Source organism: Triturus cristatus, chromosome 4_2, assembly GCF_964204655.1.
Source record: "Triturus cristatus chromosome 4_2, aTriCri1.1, whole genome shotgun sequence".
NCBI lineage: Eukaryota > Metazoa > Chordata > Amphibia > Caudata > Salamandridae > Triturus > Triturus cristatus.
The window spans coordinates 984,466,818-984,484,768 of NC_140586.1; the positions used below are offsets into that span (position 1 = coordinate 984,466,818).

The 17,951-nt window shown below is 45.5% G+C and overlaps 1 protein-coding gene across 1 annotated transcript; it reads left to right on the forward strand.

Annotated features, from left to right (window-relative positions):
- Positions 1-259: 259 nt before the first annotated feature.
- Positions 260-3,645, forward strand: LOC146839216 (uncharacterized). Its single transcript, XM_085603221.1, has one exon. It carries the CDS (start codon positions 963-965, stop codon positions 3,231-3,233), a length of 2,271 nt encoding a protein of 756 aa, XP_085459347.1. The 5' UTR covers positions 260-962; the 3' UTR covers positions 3,234-3,645.
- Positions 3,646-17,951: the final 14,306 nt, after the last annotated feature.

The window sequence follows — 17,951 nt, forward strand, 5'->3', positions numbered from 1 at the left end:
CCGCTGTAATCAGTGCCGGCGCAAGGGAAAGGGAAGGCGAGAGCCATATCTGTGAAAATATGGTGCTCTCCTGCTCCCTCCCTGTCGCGCAACGCAGCACAGCCTCGCGGGGGTGGGGGCTGCGCTGCATTCCGTGGAGATTTGGTAAATCTCCCCCGAAATGTCTTTTCCAACCAGTTAAACATTGTGAATTCTCATTCCATTATGTTTCAATTTAGTAATTTTAAATATCTTTACATCCAACAGAAAACAAGCCTTGACTGTATGAAATGACCATCAATAATGAAGCGAATGCTGTAAATCTTCAATAATAGCAGAAATAATGAGCTACAGTATTCAGGAAAACATCAGCGCAGTCGGCGACAGAGGAACCTGCACACAAACTGACAGATCCCGGATGAAGCATCGAGGGCAGTTCAGTGATTGTAAGTCTTTGCTGTGCACCTCCACGCCACATGATGAAGAAATGACCTTAGGAAAATTAATGCAACAACAATAACAAACCGCCTCCTGTATAAACAAGTGTCCAACACCAGCTTTGATCATGGGATCGGTGTGATGTGATTACCGCAGTGCTCTGTTTTCTAATATGATGACAAGCCATCATTCCGTGCTCTCGGTAAATTGTAAACTCTTTCTGGATAACTCACAACAACCAGAGAAAAGCACAACAGAGCAGAGCAGGACAACTGACGGGTAAAGGAAAGAGGAGTTCTTATATCTCCAATACAACAGACTGTCCCAATTTGCACCGGCCAGAAGGAAGATACATCTTTACCCGCAAGCGTGCATAGCCATAATCCAATCTAAAGACACAATCGCCTACAAAGAAACCTTCTACATATTAGGAGCGTGGCAAATATTTGGTGGCTATTGCATTTTATTGTTAAAACAGAAATCAAACATGCAAAATACGGCACACATATAAAGTGTGTGAGAAAAACACGAGTGCTTTATCAGCCATGTTGGCCCATCAGGAAATACAGTCATGGGATGTAGACAAATATATACCCGACCCACAGACACTAACTAAGAAAGAAGAATCATACACATGCAGCAAGAGCTTTAGTTCGTCATCACTACTCAAGCTTCCTCAGCACACGTACACAGGACAAAAACCATTCAAGTGCAGTGAATGTGTAAAGAGCTTTAGTAAGTTATCAAGCCTCCAAACACATCAGCGAACACACACTGGGGGAAAGCCATTCAAATGCACTGAATGTGCAAAGTGCTTTAGTGCGTTATCAAGCCTTCGAAGTCATCTGCGAATCCACACAGGGGAAAAACCCTATCATTGTAGTGAATGTGACAGTAGTTTTAGTTACACTTCAGCATTAAGGGATCATCAGCGAACACACACAGAAGAAAAACCATTTAAGTGCAGTGAATGTGCAAAGTGCTTTAGTCAGTTATCAAGCCTTCGAAGTCATAAGCGAACACACACGGGGGAAAAACCCTATCATTGTAGTGAATGTGACAGTAGTTTTAGTTACTCTTCAGCATTAAGGGATCATCAGCGAACACACACAGGAGAAAAACCATTCAAGTGCAATGAATGTGCAAAGTGCTTTAGTCAATTATCACCGCTACAAAGTCATCAGCGAACACACACAGGAGAAAAACCATTCAAGTGCAGTGAATGTGCAAAGTGCTTTAGTGAGTTATCAAGCCTTCGAAGTCATCTGCGAACACACACGGGGGAAAAACCCTATCATTGTAGTGAATGTGACAGTAGTTTTAGTTACTCTTCAGCATTAAGGGATCATCAGCGAACACACACAGGAGAAAAACCATTCAAGTGCAGTGAATGTGCAAAGTGCTTTAGTCAGTTATCAAGCCTTCGAAGTCATAAGCGAACTCACACAGGAGAAAAACCATTTAAGTGCAATGACTGTGTAAAGTGCTTTAGTCAATTATTAGACCTGCAAAGACATCAGCGAACACACGAGGGGAAAAAGCCATTCAAGTGCAATGAATGTGGGAAGAGCTTTAGTCGATTATCAGAGCTACAAAGTCATCAGCGAACACACACAGGGGAAAAACCATTCAAGTGCAGTGAATGTGCAAAGTGCTTTAGTGCGTTATCAAGCCTTCAAACACATCAGCGAATACACACAGGGGAAAAACCCTATCATTGTAGTGAATGTGACAGTAGTTTTGGTCACTCTTTTGCATTAAGGAGTCATCAGCGAACACACACAGGAGAAAAACCATTTAAGTGCAATGAATGTGCAAAGTGCTTTAGTCAATTATCACCGCTACAAAGTCATCAGCGAACACACACAGGAGAAAAACCATTCAAGTGCAGTGAATGTGCAAAGTGCTTTAGTGCGTTATCAAGCCTTCGAAGTCATCTGCGAACACACACGGGGGAAAAACCTTATCATTGTAGTGAATGTAACAGTAGTTTTTCCGGCTCTTCAACATTTAGGTATCATCAGCGAACTCACACAGGAGAAAAACCATTTAAGTGCAATGAATGTGTAAAGAGCTTTAGTCGATTATCAGGGCTACAAAGTCATCTGCGAACACACACAGGGGAAAAACCATTCAAGTGCAATGAATGTGCAAAGTGCTTTAGTCAATTATCACAGCTACAAACTCATCAGCAAACACACACAGGAGAAAAACCATTCAAGTGCAATGAATGTGCAAAGTGCTTTAGTCAGTTATCAAACCTTCGAAGTCATCTGCGAACACACACGGGGGAAAAACCCTATCATTGTAGTGAATGTGACAGTAGTTTTAGTTACTTTTCAGCATTAAGGTATCATCAGCGAACTCACACAGGAGAAAAACCATTTAAGTGCAATGAATGTGTAAAGAGCTTTAGTCGATTATCAGGGCTACAAAGTCATCTGCGAACACACACAGGGGAAAAACCATTCAAGTGCCATGAATGTGTAAAGAGCTTTAGTCAATTATCAGCCCTGCAAAGACATCAGCGAACACACGAGGGGGAAAAGCCATTCAAGTGCAGTGAATGTGGGAAGTGCTTTAGTCAGTTATCAAACCTTCGAAGTCATCTGCGAACACACACGGGGGAAAAACCCTATCATTGTAGTGAATGTGACAGTAGTTTTAGTTACTTTTCAGCATTAAAGTATCATCAGCGAACTCACACAGGAGAAAAACCCTTTAAGTGCAATGAATGTGTAAAGAGCTTTAGTCGATTATCAGAGCTACAAAGTCATCAGCGAACACACACAGGGGAAAACAGAGAAGGGCACTGAAAGTGTGAAGGGCTTTTGTCAATTTTCGATCCCACACAGCCCTCAGTGAATGCACTCCTTAATTTAACTCACATGGAAATAATCCTAGAGATGTAGAGAACCTGGAAAGAACTTAAGTACATCAAAAATAATATTGACCCATCTGAAGACATAGACAAGAGCAGAACAGTGCAGTTATTGTGAGAGGAATGAATTACGGAAAAAGATCAAATTCAAATTATGTGGGACATTGAAATACCAGGTGTTAGAAGACCCGACTAGCAGTAAAGAAGAAAAACAGATAACAGTATTCGCAGCATTATAAAAGTGTTTGTTTCCAGAGACTGTTCACTTCCGTACACATAGCAAAGCAACATGATGCACCAGGATACACAGTGGGAGGCAAGCACCATGTGGACTAAAAGAAAAGAAACATTCTTTATTTTTATTTGGTGAAGAAGATATACAAAAAATAACATTCAATCGCACCTGTGGGACCTGGCCCTTTTTGCAGGGTCATCCCTGAACTTTTTGCCATCCTCCTCTATTTTTTCTGACCTGTTGTTGGCTGTTTTTTGACTCTGGGCACTTTACCACTGCTGATCAGTGCTAAAGTGCATATGCTCTCCCTATTATAAATTGATGTATGGATTAGTGATTCCATGATTGGGTATATTTGGTTTACTGTCAGACCCCAGTAAAGTGCACCAGGAGTGCCCAGGGCTTGTAAATCCAAATGCTGCTAGTGGGCTTGCAGCACTGGTTGTGCCACCCACAGAAGCGGCCTTGTAAAATGTGTCTAAGGTCTGCCATTGCAAAACCTGCGTGCAGTCTGGTACTGTCATGCTGACTGGGAAAGTGCACCCACTTGCCAGTCCCTAAACCTTCCCTTTTCTTCATCTCAGACACCCCTATGGTAGGCCCACGGGCAGGGTGCATTGTAAGCAAAAGGTAGGACAAGCCCTGATGTGTGTGGAATGTCCTACTAGTGAATTACAGCCATTTACGTTTTTCACTATTGCAAGGCTACCTGTTCCCATAGGCCAGAATGGGCTGTTAGAATTGTTACATTCTATGATCCTAACCGACCCAGGGAACATGGTAGAAATTCGAGTTTAGTATGCCTGAACTCAGAATGATAAAATACATCTTTCAGTAAAGATTATTTTAATATTCTGTGTTTGCAAATACCACTTTTAGAAAGTTGGTATTTGCTTGCCTAACCATTTCAGGCCGCCTTTGCAATGATGTGTATCTGCTGTCTGTTTCTGTGAGTGACAGGGCTGGGGAAACCCAGAGGGGCAGGGCTAGGTAGCCTGGTGGTGAATAGAGAGATTGACATCCAGATGGGTAGGAGGAGTGCCCCTGGACTCTGAATAGGGCTGTGCTCTGCCACCACAATGCTGGCTCCACCTCCTGTGGAGCAGCTGATGTCTATGCCCTGCACCCTGAATGGAAAGTCAGAGACATGTCAACAAAGTGCTCAAGAACTGGTTCTGGCTGGGCAAAGGCCCCTCTTCCCCAGAGGAACAAAGGGATTAGGGGTATAAGTATTGGGACCCTGCTGCCAAGAAATTAGATCCAGATATGCCAAGAAGAAACCTCTGCCTGAGGAGAAGGAACTTAGAAAGCTGAAGGAGGAATACTGTCCCTGACCTGGGGGATTGGCCTGCAGTGGTTGCCTTGCTGCTGAAGGAGAGGAGAAAGACTCAAAGACTTTATTTTTTTATAACTTATGCCAAAGATCTCCAAGGGCTTGTGAGTGAGCTTGCCCCCTGAACGAAGTCCCAGGACCAGTAGACTTCACCCGCCTTGAGGAGAGCTGCTGGAAACGCTGTTCTCCCTGTAGCGCTGAGGCAGGGAGCTGTGTGCACCTCGTAGGATCTACTAGAACTCGGTGAAACCCCGTGCTAAGCCGTCCGCCTCAAGCAACGCGACTCAGAGCCCAACGATCCGCACAACTGCCGTCTACGAACCGTCACTCGCACCGTGACGGGGGACCACGCACCACATTTCGTTTCACCCCCTTCGAGCCGCACTGATCACCGCGCACCCTGCCGCCGATGTCAAACCTGCAATCGTGCTGACAGGTGGGGTACGCCTCGCCCCGCGCTTAAGGGCTGACAAACGCCCACTCCCAAGGTACGGCTTGTACGCCGCAACGTCCAAAGATCGCATCGCACCAGGCACCGTCCCCTCAAGCAACGCCACTCTGATCCCAACGACCCGCACAAGCGCCGTCAACGAGCCGTAGCTCACACCGTGACAGGAGGACATCGCCACGTGCAACGCTTTCTTTCACATCGTTCCGTCCGTACCGGACACATCCAAGTAAGGTACTGTGAACAACTCGCCCTGCCTTTGTGTGCACATCGGACCAAAACGTCTGCTGCGCCGGTAAGACTCTTCTGGGCCTTTTCCATCACCGGGAAAGCCAGACAAAGGGTGTAAAGCGCACAGGACTCTAAGATAAGCATTCTTAAAACCAGAACTCGTTATTGCTGATAGTATTGTGGATTATTTTTGGCGTTATATGGTCTTGTGCTAAGTCTTATATAAAAACTAAACTATTTTTGATAAATACGAGCGTGGTGTCCATTTGTGATATTGTCACTAAGTTACTGTATGTGGTCACAAATGCTTAACCTACAAGGCCTCTGAAATAAGCCTTGACTGCTCGCGCCAAGCTACCTACAGGGTGAGCAGGGGTTATTTTGAGAAGGTAATCCCCTTGTCCTGACTGGAGGAGAGGGTCCCTGCTTGTCACAAGTAGCAACCTGTGCCAACCGGAGACCCCCAAATCTAACAGCACCTGATCACACTACCTGTAAAAGCAACACTGAACAACACTGGATTGAACAACGGTACTTTCAACTAACGTGTCGGATTAGTGATAAAACCTATAAACCCAACACACCCAGAGTGAACATGTTGTCAGGGCTCTGGAGATGAAAGCTTCATTGGTAAAATGTATGTATTACTATTGACAAATGCCACTGCAGTCTATGTAATGAACTAAAGCGAAGCGCAGGTGTTCATGAAATAACCTATTGTTAGATATAAAAGAGCATATACCTTGTTTTTAAGTAACGTTTGCTGCATCTTTTACAGACTGTTATCGGTTGATGGATCAGCTCGTGCCTCGGGCCTTATATCTAAGTGTGACCCGTGGCTCCTCTCCAACTTGGCTCTCCCTATTAATTAAGTCACTTGCCAAACTCTTCTTTTGACCAGAATTGAGCCACTGTAAGCAGTAGACTCTGGTTGAAGAATGTGGTGAAATAGCGAAATCCCACATCAAAAGCTGATATGAGTCAGGACAATCCGTTGCACTCCCAGCAACTCGTCTTCCACACTGATTGTCCCTTGGTCTCAAATGTTCTGAAGGATTTGTCGAATGAATGCCAGAAGTGGCAGTGACATTCATGAAGCTAAAGCTAACAGGAGTGTGTGGGAGATAGAGAGGGGGAGAGATAAAGAGAGCGAGAGAGACAAAGAAAAGAGGAGAAAAAGAAAGAGAAATGGAAGGAGGGGGAACGGCAGGTGCTTTGTATTCACTTAAAAATAGAAGAAGCAGCCGAATACATGTCAATGTGTGACATCACCAGAGAAACGGGCTGAACACCTGTGAATTTCTATATTTATTTTTAATACCTATAGACCCCTGTCATGCCAATAAACAGGGCACAAGTAAGAAATAGTGAAGGAGCCCATTATCATATGCAAATCACAATGACGTCACATGTAGTGACGTCACAAGAAGTGATGTCAGGCCCTTATAATAATGTTCACATGAAAGGTTGACGGCCTGTTTTAAAAATATAACACAAGAAACATAAAATAATGTAAAAAGAAGTTTTTGGTCTCAGTTTTTATACATCATGTGTTTTTCCCACTATCAGTTTGTAACTAAATTCAAAATGACTAAAAGTGCAAATATTTTTAAACTGATATGTGGAACTTGGAAATTACATTTTTAAACAGTTTTCAGCGAATAAATAAAATGTGCTTTTAACTTGCGTTTGTTTCCTGACGTTGTTCTTTATCCAGCCCCTAATCCCCAAAGTGTTTCACATTTACAGTGTATTAAGCAACAGAAGGGCTGATTTTGTCAAGTTCTCTGTTCCGCTCTTGCGCCGCTCACACAAATAAATAAAGGGGACGCTGCTGGTGGGACGGATAGTTACAAACACTCTGAGGCCTGTGTTTGCAGATGCAAGAAACCAAGCAACAATTCCCAGTCGCAGCCTAAGGAGCTAGGTGGAACTGAGTCCCTTTTCTAGGTAATAGTGGGGGGACCCCATCAAACTGTGTCGACCCCCGACTTGTGCCGTGCTGATAAAGCAATCGTGAATTTGAGTAATTTACGATGAATTGAAATGAGAGAAAGAGAAGAAGAGAGCGAGGTGCAGGATATATTAAAGAAAATTAAAAAAAGAGACACAAGACATTACTCTGTTCTGTGTACAAGCATTTTACATAAATAAGTTGTGCTGTGCGTTGTGAACAGGCTGTCACCCCTCCTTGTATGTAAAGGAGCTTCTGTGACCAGACACCCCAGGCTCCCATCTCTTCTAGCGCGGATGATAATGTGAGCGCTGTAAGGTAATCACAAACAAGGGCTATATTGAGAAAGAATCCTCTACCAGGTCACACAGCTGTGGATATGTGGTTCTTTATTATTTTTTTTAAATTTACTTTAATTTGCAACAATTCTCCAGGTTACTTTTTCTCAGTATATCGCTTTATATCGCTCTTTGCGCTCCATCAGTTAAACGTGAGGTTTGATGTAGGATTTGTTGTTAGTGTCCCTAGACCATGTCCCAATCCCTTTCTCCTTGATTTGTCGCATGTGTTTTGTCCACACACTGGTCTAGGATGGGCCTTCTCAAGGTAGAAGGCGCTGCAATAGGAATAATAAATCAGACATATTTGAAATTGTAAGTAAACAAATGTGTGCCTTTCAGTTATCAGGCACCACCAGACTCACATCTACACATGAAATTGAGCACAAGACTAAAGTGACTCCTCCCTGTATGAATATGCGCCATCAGTAATCGTGCTGATGGTTCCGCTGATGCTCACAGCAAATAAGGTTTCTGAGATTGCGCTCATTGTCCTAAATTTTAATTGCTGAAGTTTCACGCAGTTTCGCTGATGCGCACAGCTTATAAGGTTTGTGGATATTGCGCACTGTAAGCAGATCACTGAAGTTCACCCTTAAGTAGTAACTAGGTCAAACATCCATAGTACGTACATCATTCAAAATGTCACTGGCCCTCCCTTCTTGTTGACATCTCCAGGAGTTCCTCCTCTCTCGTGGCTGAAGTGGAAGAAGGTTTTCACACATTATGCTTGTGTCTGTGGCACTTCCTTAAGCTCAGAGAGGTAAGCCTCATGGTTAATGCATTGTTTGGGCTCTGAGGGACAAGAATTCTTTGAACACCTTCCTGAACTCTCTGATAGTGACTCTGCCACTCTTAATGAATACGAGATCTTCATCAAAAAGTTGGACTTGCACTACCTCCCCAAAGTGAGTCCTGTCCTTGAACGATATCACTTCGGGAGAAGGATGCAAAGGCAGGATGAGTAGCTCGAACAGTACAAAATTTCCTTGCGCAAATTGGCTTCCACGTACAATTTTGGTGCAGCTTTAGAGGAGCATTTTATGTTGGGATGCGCCCTCGACAAAACCAGAGACCCCCTGTGGCAAAAAGACACGCCATCGCTTCAAGAAGTGCTGACCATAGCCAAAAGTCACTAGCATTCAAAAGCATGTGTTGATATTATGCGCAAAGACAGTTCAGGTGATAAAAAGAAGAACATTAATGTCAAGGTGCTGGTGGATAAATTAGTTGAACCCAAATCGAGCACCACTTCAAAGCTCTTTACCACAAAGAATTTTCAGGGGAAGTGTTTCAGGTGTGTCAACCCTGGCCATAAGCCAACTTTAAAGACTGCCCAGGCTGGAAGGACGTGCAAAACTTGTGAAAGGAAAACTCACGTCTCAAAGAGCTGCAGAATGGGCAACGAGCATAAAAATGTCAGGGAAGTTGATCTTTATGAAGAAGATTTGGAAGGAATCAATATTCTCCCAGTCACAGGGAATGCTAGTGATGGCCCTCAGGAGCTAGTTTTGATCAAATGATGCTCCTGTGAGCATGATCTTCGACTCTGGGGCCAAGGTAAGACTAGTCCCCAAAACATTTAATGAGCATAATCTGCTGGGCAAAGTCACCCTGTTGAAGCCAGACATTAGACCACAAGGTTAAGGTGGAGTGACTATTGAGTTGCTGGGTTATTTCTGGGGCACAATTGACTTCAAAGGGAGAGTCATCCCTGGTAAAATCTGTGTCTCAATGAAGCGTGACTCGCTCAGAAGTTGGTTCCATCAACATGATCTTCATATCTGCCTTGATCCCAATGAGATCTGTCTGCCTAAAAGAATTACCACCAGTTATGGTTTTTAATAATGCTAATCGAAACTGGATCAAGGAATTCCCTGAGATCTTTGCTAATGAACTGGGTTTGTCTAAAAAATTATTTATATTAGATAAAGGTCAAATCTAACGCTGTTCCAAAAACAGTTAAAGTCAGAAATACACCTCTGTTAGTAAGGGAGAGCATGAAAGTTGAATTAGACAATCTCTTTGCCAAGTGCATCATTCAAGAAGTTGAAGCAACAGAGTGGGTCTCTCCTGTTGATATGGCCCACAAGCCAATGGGGAGGCCAGGCTCTGTGTCGGCTCGAGGGAGCTCAACAAAGCAGTTATTGTTGAGCATTACCGTATTGAAGAAGTTACGAGATGCTTACCTCACCCTTAGGGCTGACCAGTGCAAATTTGATGTCAAAGAAATAGAGTACATAGGGCATTTTGCGTCTAACAATATCCTGGCAGACTGTCTGTCAAGGCTCAGGGGTGAGGAGTGTGAAACGACAGATGATGTTGAGTGGTTTGGAGGTGAAGAACTGGAAGAAGGAATTAATGTGTGTGTGATTAGTAAAGGGTTGATTTCTGAGACTGAGTGGAGGGAACCTCACATGAACGATTTAGACTTGCAGAAAGTCCTAACCATGGTTAGTGGTTGGTGTGAGAAGAAGGACTGTGAAGAGGTCCTCAAAGGCTATGGGCAAGTTAGGGAAGATCTGGCGATGGAGGATGGTCTCCTCATGAGTGGTCGTAAGTTGCTTGCACCCCTTGCACTAAGGTATACGCTAGTAAAGAGTGCTCTTGCCTTGCACATGGGCATTGTCAAGACAAAGAAAATAATGAGGGAAGCATACTGGTGGCCTGTCACAGATGTACATGTAGAGAGGTTGGTTTGTGAATGTGCTGAATGTGCGTGTTGTGACACGATATTGAAGTGCAGGACGCAACCCATGGTTATTAGGGAACAGGCTACTAGTCCATGGACGGACATTTCTATAGATATTTTAGGACCTGTGTAGTTGAAGACTGGGGATCACTATTTGATCGTGTGTATTGATATGTTTTTCTGTTGGCCTGATATCAAGGTGGTTGAATCCGTTGAGTCTGGTGTAGTGATTGAGTTTCTAGAAGCTTTATTTGAACGTGAGGGTTTCCAGTTAACACTCTTGTCAGACAATGGTGTTCAGTTCGAATCCCTGACAGAATATCGATGTCAAAAATATCGGATCCGAAATATCGATGTCAAGAATATCGAAGACCTATCTACATTATGGTAAGTACAAAAATATCTACACAAAAATATTGTTATCAAAAATATTGTTAAAAATATCGGGTTTTTTTACGTTAAAAAATAATGTAAAATTAAGTAAATGATAGATATATTTAAAATAAACATAGTTAAAAATATGTTTAAAATTATAAGTAATACATATAATGTAAAAACAATTAAACATAAAATATAATATATATACTTACTTCATAATATTTACAAAAAAGGGGTCGATTCTGATCTTGGTCAGAAAGCTCACCGAGAGCTGTCCGTAGCCTTACCTTACGAGCGAATCGTTCCAGGAGCCGGACCGTCCGGGCGAAGAAGTACGATAGGGAAATGTGCCAAATTCCCGACCGACACGTACGTTCCGACTCCATCCACAATTTCCATACGAGCCGGATCCGTAAACGCCCAATCGGTCGCACAGAACCATTTTCACTGCATTTTCCGGGCAGACAAGTACGATGCGTACTTCCTACGGGCCGAACGGGTCACCACGTCCAGCACATCACAGCATCCGGGAACGCTGCATATCAGGTACGATTCGCGTCAGAACACAATCCACGGCTACGAGACGGACCAGCTAGCAATGGGTACGAGACGGAGCAACAAGCAGCGTGTACGAGACGAACACATCATGAATCCCATCGCGCAGGTCATACCAGTACTGTACATCTGTGACTGGATCAGGAACAGACGCGAACGGCACAGACGGTAAGTCAGACACCCACCACACAAACAAATGACACGTACCCGCCAAATGTCACACACACCCAGGGGGTCCATATTCTATACACTAGCAACAGGCCACGATAGGGGTTGCATGGCTATCACTACTACCAGCCCCACTCATAGGGGACTTGTTGCTAATCACTTCTACCACCCACACTCATATGGGATATGTTGACTATCACTACTGCCATCCCCACTCATAGGGGGTTTGCTTATCACTACAACCACCCCCACACATAGGGGACTTGTTGCTTATCACTACCACCACCCCCACTCATATGGGGTATGTTGCCTATCACTACTACCACCCCCACACATAGGGGACTTGTTGCTTATCACTTCTACCACCCACACTCATAGGGGACTTGTTGCTTATCACTACTACCACCCCCACTCATAGAGGGTATGTTGCTTATCACTACAACCACCCCCACACAAAGGGGACATGTTGCTTATCACTACTACCACCCCCACTCATATGGGGTATGTTGCGTATCACTACTACCTCCCTCACTCATATGGGGTATGTTGCTTATCACTACTACCACCCCCACACATAGGGGACTTGTTGTCTATCACTAATACCACCCCTACTCATAGGGTGCTGTGTGACTATCACTATGAACACCCCCACTCATAGGGGACTTGTTGCTTATCACTACTGCCACCCCCACTCATAGGGGGTATGTTGCCTATCACTACTATCACCCCCACTCATAGGGGACTTGTTGCTTATCACTACTGCCACCCCCACTCATAGGGGACTTGTTGCTTATCACTACTGCCACCCCCACTCATAGGGGGCATGTTGCCGATCACTACTGCCACCCCCACTCATAGGGGACTTGTTGCTTATCACTACTGCCACCCCCAGTCATAGGGGGTATGTTGCCCATCACTACTGCCACCCCCACTCATAGGGGTTATGTTGCCTATCACTACTACCACCCCCACTCATAGGGCTTATTTTGCACATCACCCCTGGCACCCCCACTCATAGGGCTTATGTTGTACATCACCCCTGGTACTCCCATTCATAGGGCGTATGTTGCCCAGCACTACTGCCAGCCCCACTCATAGGGGACCTGTTGCCTATCACTACTGCCGCCCCCACTTATAGGGGACCTGTTGCCCATCATTACTGCCACCCCCACTCATAGGGGGCATGATGTCTGTTATTACTGCCACCCCCACTCATAGGGAACCTGTTGCCCATCATCCCTGCCATCCCCACTCATAGGGGACCTGTTGCCCATCACCCCTGCCACCCCCACCCATAGGGCTTATGTTGCCCATCACCCCTGCCAACCCCACCCATTGGATGGATGATGCGCCACACTTCCATCATATACCAACATTAGGTATGTCAGCAAAATATATCCCCCTAACATCATGACAACAGTGTGTAGTCTGTGACAAATGCCCACACCAGTGAATATGACTTCGAACATACAATGTAACTCCCATCACATGTGTGATCAAAAACTGAGTATGGCCTACACAAGGCAAGCATCATTATAGCACTGTGTCAATGTAAAAATGACACCCCCTCACTGTGTAGAACAAAAGTTAAGTGTGGGGTTCCAAACTGCAGCAAATGTCGAGCATTGTGGTGATGGGGTCTAAACCCCCCATCATCTCAGTGACCAAAAGGTAAGTGTCATCATGGTAAAAGCTGCAAATGCCAAACAGCATGTATGATTCCTGGTCCCAACACATGAAACACTTTGGTGGCAAAGTAGTGGTTGTGCCCCATACCCACAGAGATGTGGTGAGGCTAAAAGTGCTGTGAAAACCTAACATACTCTTGGCCATGTGCAGACAAGCACCACCCATGGGGGATGATATTGCATACAGTGTACAATGACACAAAAGCAGAAGTGACCATCATATGCATACACACATCTCAAAAATAGACACACAAATCAATACACCCTGTGTAGACTGTAGGTGTCAGCTCACAAACTCACATTCCATGCCAGCAATGGCACCTAACAACCAGGATGAATGTGCACAATGATGTGATATGACTCACAGGGACAGCAGGGAAAATCACCCAAACAACATCCAGCCAATGGCCCACAACAGCAATACCAATGCACTGGAGCAGATGCACAAACACAAACAGGCAACCTCACACTGCACATCTCACACATGTGTATGTGTGTGTCTCAGTATCCCCAGGCAACTACACAACACATGAGGGGGGCTGAACTACAATGACACAGATGTGGACACAGTGCCATACAAAAGTAACTCATGAATTGGGCACCCTTAGTGGGCAATCAGCCATTGTAAGATGAGAGGGATCCCAACAGACACATGTGACACAAGCTGGAATGAACAGCAACTAAAACAGCAAGAGACAGACCCACAACAGCACTACCCCCCGGGACCATACATTGGGGTGGCACAAGCATGCATGACACCTCCACTGTGATGACAAAGGTAGATATCGTTCAAACTGTGAAACTGTCATGGCCAGGCTGGGGTCGCTAGTACACGCATGAGAGAACCACAATACCCACAATCCCTTGAGACCGCCAGTAGGAACCGAGTATTTAAGCTCCACCTTCAGAGAACTCGAGGCTTGTCACTCGAGCTAAATCCCCGGTCCCTGCGAGCCTTGCCGTACCTGAACTCATCCACTCCGTTGGTGATTAGTTGTACGGCTGCTACCTGAATGAAGGTAGCCGCCATCAACATCTGAGACTCGCCGATGCGCATCCTGCTATGCGCAGACTGTCCACCGCCCAGGAGTGGTGTTTCGGAACTTCCTGAAGCCGCGCTGGGAACCCCGGGGGCGTGCCAGGAAGTGTGTTTGGAGCAAGCAGCTCGTCTGGGTTCCCGGCTCAAGCGCACTCCGTGAGGAGTAAACAGACAACAAAAGACCCTACAGCCGCCTGACGATTGTGCCGCACCTCCGTTGCTGTTGGGATCAGTAAGCGTCCTCCGTCAGGTTGACGTGTGGGACAATTGCGTGTTCCGCCGCCAGCACAGGGACAGGCGGTTCCTGCCTTTCTGCAACCACGGCAAGCCTTCCTCGGACACTACGAGGAGGAGGCTCGCCGCTTGTGTAACGTCTTTCTTTTTTGGATTTCAAGTGTGCACCTTCATGGATACGTGGTGGGCTATTGTGTGTTCCCACCACCGTTGCAGGGAAAGGTGGTTCCTGCAGTTCTCTGCAACATCCCCGGGGAGCAGTTCCATATCGGAACACCAGCGCGAGCTGGAGAACTCAGCAAAAGAGGATTATCTGCAGTAAGATAAGTACCTCATTCAGATCCAAGACTGTGCTGTTCTTTTTGTTTTCTTTATTTTTCTCAGTTGTGCCTTTTTTCATAGGACAAGCACCGCTAGTATTGTAGTAAGTACATGACACTTAGGGGGTATAGGGGCCTTACGAATGGGAAGGGGGAGAAAGCTAACGTGTCTATTGTATTCCCACTTACAGGGCAGTTTGGGTGAGTTATGGAAGAGAGAGGTCTACATCTTCTGATGACATCCCTATTCTGGGCCTACTTAGGCAACGTTATTGGTTCCTTTGTCCCTTTTTTCCCTTTCCCCTCTGGAAGGGCTGTCTGAGGTGTGTACACTATATCTACTCCTGGACAGGATTAACTCTCGTCATCCATCGTTCCTGCTGTACCCTGCTGTAGCATGTCTCCTCCAATGCAGTCCAGGTTAGTCCTTGTGTCTACAGTGTCTATGACAGTGAGTGGTGTGTTGTGTGAAAGATGCATATGTTGCAGGACGATGTAGGAGTGGAATGCAGCTCACAACAGCTCCTAGTGTGAATGAGACCATGCTACAGTGTCAGCTATATTGGTGTGTCCATTCCATTCACTGTCAGGTGTCCCCTGTCAATTATGTTTATGTGAGTTCCTGTGCGTTTTGTGCTATGTACTATGTCTGGATCTCCACACTTGTCATCTGCAGGACACACCTTCACAGCCAGGCCAGGGGACACCCCTGGACACTGCATCCCCAGACAGTACGTTTGAACATACGGTTGCAATGGCTGTGAGTGCAAACTTGTTTGGGTTGGCCAGTGCATAGGTGTGATTTGCAGCCACATCATTTATCAGGCCCATGTGTCAGCCATCTTGCCAGGGCATTTACTTTGTGAGTGAATATAGGTGGAGTTGTGGGTGTGTCTTTGTTCCATGTTTTTTTAAAACATTTTTATTGACTTTGTCATTGCTTGTTTGGTCCTTTTTTTGTATTTTTTCCTTTGTGTTTTTTAGGCATGAAGAAGATGTTCTTCTGACCGAGACAGACACTGATGTTGGCTCGTGCGGGCTTCTCCGAGTCTTTCACACTGACTTTCTTCTGTGTTTCATACATGTCGGTCGCGGAGATCTCCATTGCTTCAGGTCCCTGTTTTCTGTGCGTGTCGGTCATGCGGTTTGAGCTCCGTGCGAGTCAGTCTGGTTTCACACGCATTGCATCGTACTGCGCGGGTCAGACATCGCGGGTACGTGTCGGTCGGGTTCATTCCTGGTGCCTGTCGGTCAGTGCGAATCGCGTCCCGTTTCCGTACGGCTCGGTCGTACGGCTTGTATTCCGTACGAGTCAGTTATACGTCACAGGCATTGCATCGTACTACACGGGTCGTACTGCGCCTGTACGTGACGGTCGGACTCTGTTCCCGGTCCGTGTCGGTCGGTTCGATTCCCAACCGGAATCGGAATCGACCCCTAATTATTGTAATAACTTAATAAAATGTGAAAAACATTTTATAACTTATAAATACATACATACACATACAACAAAGATATAAATAAAAATATAAAAAATATATATAACAAATTTAGAAAACATTTTGTTAAATAAATTATACACTACATTAACTAAAACAAAAAATATTGGATAGCTCAGGGCTTAAAATTACTATTTCCACTCCAGAGAGTGCAACAGTAGGGAAAGTGTTGGATAGCGTAGGGGTAAAAATTACTATTCCAACTCCGAAGAGTGCAACAGAAGGGAAAGTGTTGGATAGCTTAAAAATTACTATTCCCACTCCAGTGAGTGCAACAGTAGGGAAAGTGTTGGATAGCGTAGGGGTAAAAATTACTATTGCAACTCCAGAGAGTGCAACAGTAGGGAAAGTGTTGGATAGCGTGGAATTAATAATTACTATTCCCACTCCAGAGAGTGCAACAGTAGGGAAAGTGTTGGATAGCGTAGGGGTAAAAATAACTTACTAATAATCAAAATGATATTTTTTACAAAATAATAATTTAATTATTAAGTAACAATAAATTAATTACCAATACCAATAAATAAGTACTTAACAATTAAGGTGCCGATTCCGATCCGGTAAAAGAAATTACCGTACGACTAGTATCCGTATTTTTTTACGTACGAGTCGTACAAGTCCCATACAAACGGCGAAGTACGATTCGTACTGTAAAAATACATACGAATCGTATCGGGAAAAGTCTACGAGACGTCCCTGGACAGTTTTACGTAGGAGTCGTAAAACTGAAGTCCGAGCGCACAAGTACGATCCGGACCAGCGTCCCGAATACACAAGCGTATGGAAAACGTCCCGTACGGAGCGAACTTTGTACGACCCCTACCCCGGGTACACTTATGCCCGAGGTACAAGTCGTATGGCCCCCCCACCCCACCCGCGCATGCCCGCGCCGTACCCCCCACCCCCGTAAGTATGGCACGTACCCCCAGCTCCCCCCTATGTACGTGCCATACCCCCAGCCCATATGTACGTGCCGTACCCCCACCTCAGCACCCACGTATGTATGCGCCGTCCCCGCACCCCAGCACCCGCGTATGTATGCGCCATACCCCAGCACCCGCGTATGTACGCGCCGTACCCCCAAACCCAGCACCCGCGTATGTACGCGCCATACCCCAGCACCCATGTATGTACACGCCGTACCCCCCACCCCAGCACCCGCATATGTACGCGCCATACCCCCCACCCCAGCACCCGCATATGTACGCGCCATACCCCCCACCCGCGTATGTATGCCCCGTACCCCCCACCCCAGCCCCGTACTTGTACGCACCGAACCCCAACACCGTACCCCAGCATTCCCTATGTACGAATTGTACAACACCATTGCATATGTGAGCACTGTACAACCACATAGCTATGGACGCACCTCACATATGCGAAAACGACTCGTACTGAACCAGGACACTGTAAAACAGCACAAGGAGGGTCAATTTGACTCGCACCACAAAACACGTCTACAGGACAAAAAACATCTAAAAGACTGAACTGGCACATCCAAACAGGCAAACAGAGGCCCAAACTCACAACCACATCTTATA

Bases quoted from the DNA above. Each gene is read 5' to 3' on its own strand.
- LOC146839216 (XM_085603221.1), top strand. From the start codon at position 963: ATGTTGGCCCATCAGGAAATACAGTCATGGGATGTAGACAAATATATA.